This window comes from Saccoglossus kowalevskii, chromosome 2, assembly GCF_978046115.1.
Source record: "Saccoglossus kowalevskii chromosome 2, keSacKowa6.1, whole genome shotgun sequence".
Lineage (NCBI taxonomy): Eukaryota > Metazoa > Hemichordata > Enteropneusta > Harrimaniidae > Saccoglossus > Saccoglossus kowalevskii.
The window spans coordinates 22,926,070-22,934,134 of NC_140642.1; the positions used below are offsets into that span (position 1 = coordinate 22,926,070).

Here is an 8,065-nt window from a genome sequence, read left to right on the forward strand (position 1 = left end):
AAAGTGAACAGTTTTTTCAAGTCCCTGTTCAGTTTAGGCAGTTACCACTCTCTCCCAAATACTACACCATTCAGTAAAGTAGTAATATTCACTGAATTTTTTTTTATTCACTAAAGTTTTTATTTTTATTTCTGGTATGGTGATGAAAAAAAAAAATTGTCTTTTCTCAATCGAATGTTTAAAATCTTTTGCACAGACAACCTCCATCCTACCTTGTGCCTCTAATTGTGATAAATTATTTCAATTTGCTAAGAAAGAAATTGACAATTTAAATCACTAAAAAGTGTTTATGGGGTAAACTTTTGTTTCATTTCCTGCTCATTCTGGCAAGATATTTTTGTTTCATCAAATTCAGACAAGGTGTGACTTGCTTATTAAGTCACCTACCACCGTATTCTTGGTGGCGCTGTTTAGTACTCAACAAACAATGAATTTAATGACACTCTTGAATGATATATCTTGTATTTAAGTGACAACATGGAAGACCATAACAAATTTCATTTAGTATTGTGTGGCATATAAATAAAAATAAATGTATAAATCCGCCGATAGACGTTATACAGGGTTTAAGATGTCTGGAACGAGGCTGCTGCCAGTTTCGGTCCCACAATCCCTTGCTGTTTCCGTATAACAAATTAAACATGGCGCGGCGTGTGTTGACTTCTGAGGCGGTGAATGTCGAGTTTGAAACAAGCGAAGAGGTCCAGGTGACCCCAACCTTCGACAATATGGGTCTTAGAGAGGACCTTCTTCGAGGGATCTACGCGTACGGTAAGTTTGAATACCAGAATTGATGTACGGACTAGTGAAACGCGCTCTGAAAAATACGTCACCATAACGTTTCGACGAGTCTTCCTATAGTACACAACAATGTATTGTTTTCCCTCATACGTGTATGATGTCAAAACTCCTGTAGTTAAGTTGGAATGATATAGAAAAAAGCGTCGACATATAATGTTTGAGCGACTAGTATATCTGTTTGCAGTTGCACTAAAAACTCTGTTCTTAACTACAGAGTGATTATTTTTACTTTCACCGCTTGGCGGCGCATTTCATAGACAAGGATATTGTGTTGGTTTCCTACCTTGAAATATGGAGGTACCCGTAATCGCTTTTTTACCGCCATGTTTGAAACATTTCTACTAAGGTGTTTTTATTAACAAAAGGATAGACTTCTTTTTGTAAACCCCCTTCCAAATTTCATTGTATGTGCATGCCTCTTTATTGTGGATTTCAGGGTGTCCTCAAGAAAGCATGTTCAATTGCAAAAGAAGTCATTCTAATAAAAATTGTTTATCAGTCTTTATCAACAACACATGACAATAGTAACATTTAAATAATTTGTTCAGAACCCCTATCATACCAAAATTGAAATTAAAACTAGTTGTAGATGTCATACAAAGCTTTGTACAATGTGTTGAAAACAATTGCATGAACTTATTTTTAAAGCTCTCAAAAGATTTTAATTGTTGATGATTCATAAAACTCTTGCAATGTTAATTTTCAGGTTTTGAAAAACCTTCGGCCATTCAACAGAGAGCTGTCAGACCAGTTGTGAAAGGTCGAGATGTTATAGCACAGTAAGTACTGTAGCCATTTAATATACTGGTTATGATACAAGAACTATACTGGAACAGAGTGCGATAACATATTAATAATTATTCAAATGAGGAACTATCCGTATAATGTATTATATTAAGTACATTTTAACCTCTTAATTATGATTTGTTTAGGGCACAGTCGGGTACTGGTAAAACAGCAACATTTTCAATATCTATCCTGCAGACCTTAGATACACAGGTGAGTCACAAAAATGATGCTGATATGTCACAAAAGTAGTCCTTCCAGTATGAATAAAAGTCTGGCTTGCCATAGATGTTGTAAAAAGTTTTGAACAACATGTATGATTTGTCTGTGTTTATAAAAGTGGCCTCTTTAAAAGGTGGTTGCCGATAATTTAGGCTTCTCAGAATTCTGTGTTAAACAATATAATTTGATAATCTACTTTTTGCAGTTAGATCTTTCTACTGAATATTTTACTGTATAATCTGGTTTTCTGGTGTCTTTTATTTTGGAATTCTGATCATTCCAGATCTTTAAATTGTAGATCAGTTGTTTCAATGTAGAAGTCTGTATTGCCGGGGGTACCTTGTATGGTGTTACTGTTAGTATTAGATGTTAGAAATACAATTGTTTAGTGTGTGGTAAATCACAAACAAATGTTTGAAATGCTAAACTGTAACCTGTATGAATGTTTTAAAAAACTTGTTCACAAAGATGTTTTTCCCATGATTCTTAGGTTAGAGAAACGCAGGCACTTATTTTGTCACCCACAAGAGAACTGGCTGTGCAGATACAAAAAGTAAGATGATTCATTTCTGTTTATTGCATTCTAATTTTTTGGATTTTATTTTATTTAGAGTCATGATTTTTGTCAATTTCTAATAATGACCTCATAGCCTTAATTTTAGTATTGCAATTATTATCTGTTACTATGGTTGTGTTTCAAGTTGAATTGTTTGCGTTTTGCAGGTTATTTTAGCATTGGGTGATTACATGAGTGTGCAGTGTCATTCCTGTATTGGAGGAACAAATATCGGTGAAGATATCAGAAAATTAGACTATGGTCAACATGTTGTGTCGGGTACACCTGGAAGAGTGTTTGGTATCCTTATACGTTGCAGTGTTCTCCCCAAAGCGTTTTAGCGTAGCGGGGCCGCTACTCTATTATTTATGCCGCTACTCTGAGAGATTGCCCGCTACTCTGTGGCATTTCCTGTTACTCTTTGTTTTAGCTTGTAAATACACGTGCGAATCTGTTAGTCAGCGTCATCAGCGTCCGTTATTGTGAGCTAAATCAGGTGTGAATGGAAACATGTCAGTGATTACACAAAGACAATGGACTAATACAGCTTCGTACTTCGACAATAAACACTTTCGCCCGATTTAATTGGGGTAATAGCGAGCATTTTCTCAGTAGCATATTCGGCTTGAAGAAGCAACGATGTCAAACAGCAGAAATATTACGTTGTGGTTTCGCGTAGAACGCCCTGCTGGGCCCCTGGTTGCGAGCGATAAACCCACCAGCAACACGGTCACCGGTACCCCTGTCGGCAGTGGTACTAAACGTGTCCAAGATGATGTTACAACGAAAGGTGCAAAAAAAAAAGATAGTATGGATTAGATGCACAATGGACAACAAAATATACGTGGCTGAGAGAAACATCCGATGGCAAAGGTAAAAAAAAGTATTTATTTGTAGCGTTTTACTTGCTAGCGTATTCTGACCTAGTTTAGTAAACTTTTGTATGGCTTCATTTTTTGCCGATCGTCGAAACATTTTTTTGGAAACGACTTTCTTTCTGGAAGTTCAAAAATTGTTGGCTACGATTTATCAAAATAACTAATACTAGTATTGTGTTTTGAAATAGTTGGGTAAATTTTATCGTGGCAATTTTTTTATTTTGGCGACTTTTCAAAATGGCGGCAATTTGTTTATTTTCGTGTTGATCGTGACAATATTTTTTAAATACAAGTATTGATTCGCTCCTATTTCTTATCTTTTAGGAATGCTGTGTCACATATGTGGAAAATTCAACTTAAAAACATCCAGAAATAGTTCTTTGGTATGGAATTGTATGCCATGTATAAATATTACGAAATATGCTATAGATAAACACGCACACTCGGAGATGCACAAGAAGGCCATGTCATTAGAAGTGGGAAGCAAAGAAAATCACGGCGTTCTCAAAAGCTGCAGACCACTGGGCTTCCATGAAAGTCCGAAGAATCAACATTACATAGAAATCAGACAGCAGCAGATTCATTTAATCTTGTACATAAATTTGTTAAAAAATAAAGACACAATTTCATCCATGCAAGCCTGACATTATTGTTTTCTTTATCTCCAGACATATGCTAATGATTATGTAAATTATATGCAAATTAGCCGCCACTCTGAGACATTTTTCTGGGGAGAACACTGCGTTGTGTAACTTTGTTTAGTCTTATCGTGTTCTGATACACATCAAATCAAAATTACTGTAGAATACTGTAAAAGGGTTAATTATTCACTGTGTTTTAATTTAGCTTATTTCGCTGACTGGAAAATACGCTAAATTAAAACCCAGTGAATATGTAAAATTGATCATAGAACACATTATCTAAATGATAAAACCGTGAATTTAAAACCCACTGAATGTGCCTGAAATGGTAAATCGTCGAAATTTAAATCCAGCGAAAATAAGTCATTTTACAGTACTTTATTTTCGCTTGGAATTTATTTTCGCGAAAGGGATGATTCCGTGAAAAATATCCAGCGAATATACTTTTTTTCCTATATTTCACATTCAACTCATCAAAAATCAGTGAAATTAAATTCCATACAGAATGCCCAAAATGCCTTTTCAGGGAATTCCAGCGAAAATAAAATATTCTACAGTAGTTTGTCAGATACTACTGTATTTGATTAATGTTGTCAAGTATGCTCATTTGTTGTGCTAAACTTGAAGATGTATACAGTACCATTTTTAACAATAGCTGAAATATTGTTCTGTAGCTCGGTAATTTACTTTTCACATCAGTGTTTTTCTTAACATACATAGACATGATCAGGCGACGTAATCTACGAACTCGAGCAATCAAGTTGTTAGTTTTAGATGAAGCAGATGAAATGTTAAACAAAGGTAAGATGTGTTTTTCAATTTTTGAGTATTTATCGTAGGAGAATTTAATGCCTGTCGTGATGCTAGTATAGTAGCTATCATGTTATTGTACATCCATTCAACTCCTAAGTGACAGGCAATAGTGTTTTCCTCCACCATATTAACATTAAGTTATGTAATATGTTAATTTATCTGAATTGTCTCTTAGGTTTTAAAGAACAGATCTACGATGTGTATCGTTACCTGCCGCCAGCAACACAAGTGATATTGTTCAGTGCTACACTGCCTCATGAAATACTTGAGATGACTCACAAGTTTATGACAGAGCCAATTCGTATATTAGTTAAACGGTATGTGTTTAGAATGCCATGTAACATGGTTAGACTATTTTTGTACGGCATACTGTAAAATTCTTTATTTTTGCTTGGAATTAATTTTCGCTGAGGGAAAGATTCAGTGAAAATAAAATCCAGTGAATATACCTTTTTTCGTATATTTTACATTCAACTCGTCGGAAATCAGTGAAAATAAATTTCATACAAAACACCCAAAAGTCTTTTCAGCTAAAATAAAATATTTTACTGTAGTCCAGTTGTTTCATGGATCCATGTACAAGTATAGGATAACAAATTGATTTCATGAAAACTGAGGTACTGAAAACAAGTTATGTGTAATTTTCCTTTGTGTAGTGATGAATTGACGTTGGAAGGAATCAAACAGTTCTTCGTTGCGGTTGAGAGGGAAGAATGGAAATTTGATACACTTTGTGATCTTTACGACACGTTAACAATCACACAAGCTGTTATTTTCTGCAACACAAAAAGAAAGGTAAGTTTGAGTCACAGGCAAACATTGCCTAGAGCTAAGTGTTTGGCAGTGTGAAAACTTTAATGCAAACACAGTGGCAAGAGGGTAAGTTTGCGAGACTTGTGATTGATGAAAAGCTGTTGTTTGCATGTGCAGTTTTGGTGGAACCAGTCACTTTATACATCTATGGAGATTTTGTATTGACATTAGAGGCTCAAATGTATTACGGTAATATGTTCCAAATGGAAACGTGGTATAACCGTTCAACCTGCACTAAGCAGAATACATGCTGGGCTCAATCAACAATCTTGTGCAATAATACCTTTGTTTGGATTGTTTATTCAGGTTGATTGGTTGACAGAGAAGATGCGAGAGGCTAATTTCACAGTGTCTTCAATGCATGGTGATATGCCACAGAAAGAAAGAGATGCAATCATGAAGGAGTTCAGATCAGGAGCCAGGTAACTCAACTTTCAACTTATGTTTTAGCTAAAAAAAATGCTCATTCATTGTCTAATTACTCAACTGTTCTAATTAGTTGAAATAACAAATGAGGTGCAAAAAACACACAATGTTGACAGGATTTGCAAGAATTTCACAGACACAACAGTGTCAGTCTAATCACAGTCCCTCTATCATTGTAGTCCAATAGAGCTTTATAGATAGTATGCACTTCTGTCCCCAAAAAATGCTATGACATCCAAATTGTGCCAAAGATGGACATTAAAAAAAATAGATACTCTTTCGTTGTTAGAATGATTTCGACACAGTCACAAATTCAAAATTACACAACTGTAGTAAGCTTGTACTGATGCATGGTCAAGCAGCTATCCAATCAAAGACATTAAAATAAGGTAACTCATGGCAACCTTTCAACAACATTTTACATTTTGTATTTTTTTTTTCAAATCTCTTGACGATAATGAACAGTGTCAAACTGTGTGGCAGTAAAATTAAGCCATATATATGTGTAGCCATATCCTGGGGAGAATACTTTCCTAGGATGCTAGATATTAAATTAATTGATTCTTTTTCAGTCGAGTGTTGATAACGACTGATGTATGGGCTCGCGGTATTGATGTACAACAGGTATCACTGGTCATCAACTACGATCTGCCAAACAATCGTGAGTTGTACATACACAGGTAAGCCTTGTAATCTGATGACCATTGGTTGTCAATTTTTCCACCCTTACCATTTTATGATTTGAGATCAGTTCATGAATTATTTTGACTTGATGTTCAATGCTACAAAATGTCACATTTTCCTTCTGACTCGCAAAATATGTGCATAGTTGCCTCTCGTTTACATTTGTTTATCTATTAAACAATTTTAAGTAACATGAAAATGTTTCTTGTTGAACAGGATTGGACGTTCTGGTCGATACGGCCGTAAAGGTGTTGCTATCAACTTTGTCAAAAGTGATGATATTCGTATCTTGAGAGATATTGAACAGTATTACAGTACACAGATTGATGAAATGCCTATGAATGGTAAGATTAGTGGTTAAAATGTTTACAAAGCACTACATGCAGAATGAAATAGTGTATTGCCTCTTTTTAGAATTGACAAGATTAATCAGCACATTGTCCTTGCTCTCTTGTTACACAGGGTAGTGGGTACTTGATTCAGGTTTAGTTTTAGCGCTTTATTATTAGAAAATAATAACAAGAAATTGTCTTATTTTACAGTTGCTGATCTGATCTAAGTTGGCGGCTGATGAGCTCTGGTCATGGATGTGAACAAATACCAAGATGACAACAACATTGAAGAGTACAGTCACTTTGCACAATGTTCTACATCAGTGAACCCCAACACCATAAAATGAAAACCACATGTATATCTTATTTTCACATAACTCTTTGGAACCAAAAGTCCATAGAAATAACACCCCCCCCCCCCTCAAAAAAAAACTTTCGCCTTGTGTTTATTTATACCAATATCAATATTTTTGTCATCACATCTTGTGTTCTTAGATAAAGTCACTAGTTTAAACATCACTGTCAAGATGTAAAACCCTGCTCCATTTAGATCATGAATTAAAAATACTGGTTTGTGATTGTGTACGTTAGCCTAAAACTCATCTTTTGTGACTTACAATGTGTAGGAAGATCAAAGTGTTCTGTTGAAGAAAATGAATATTTTATCTTTTCTGTCAATTACGACTCCATTATGATATTTCTCTTTTAGTGACTTTCTTTCAGATGAACACATACTTTTTATTCATATGTATGTATGTATGTATGTTTGATTAAATCATTTATTAATAAAAAAATATCTTGAAACAATTATCCTGTCCGCTGTTGTTGATGTCTTGTGATTCATTTCTTAGCAAGTTACACCATGGAGATTAGTACGGGTTACTGGGAGATAGTCAGCTGAATGCCATCTTTCACTCTGAAATCATTAATACAGTTGTATTGAAGCTCTTGTGTGAAATATGTGTGAAAAAGTCTGAAATGATCCATAATATGCTAAATATCCTTCAAAATTGAATTCAATACACATCTTATTTCGCACAATTCAGTAAATTATTTAAAGACCCAAATAAAACTATATCTCTAAGTGTATGAAGGTAAAAGGCTATTTGAACA

The 8,065-nt window shown here is 34.7% G+C and overlaps 1 protein-coding gene and 1 long non-coding RNA gene across 2 annotated transcripts; both read left to right on the forward strand.

The window, feature by feature from the left end:
• The first annotated feature begins 625 nt into the window (after positions 1-625).
• On the forward strand, positions 626-7,606 carry LOC100376751 (eukaryotic initiation factor 4A-III). The gene is made up of 12 exons (XM_002741066.4): positions 626-771; positions 1,508-1,580; positions 1,734-1,800; positions 2,300-2,362; positions 2,533-2,665; positions 4,605-4,685; positions 4,873-5,014; positions 5,354-5,492; positions 5,817-5,932; positions 6,509-6,616; positions 6,837-6,964; positions 7,163-7,606. Exons 1-12 carry the CDS (start codon positions 642-644, stop codon positions 7,177-7,179), a joined length of 1,197 nt encoding a protein of 398 aa, XP_002741112.1. The 5' UTR covers positions 626-641; the 3' UTR covers positions 7,180-7,606.
• Positions 3,172-3,677, forward strand: LOC146748602 (uncharacterized). The gene is made up of 2 exons (XR_014927008.1): positions 3,172-3,238; positions 3,568-3,677. It is a non-coding gene; the product is annotated as an uncharacterized LOC146748602 (long non-coding RNA).
• Positions 7,607-8,065: the final 459 nt, after the last annotated feature.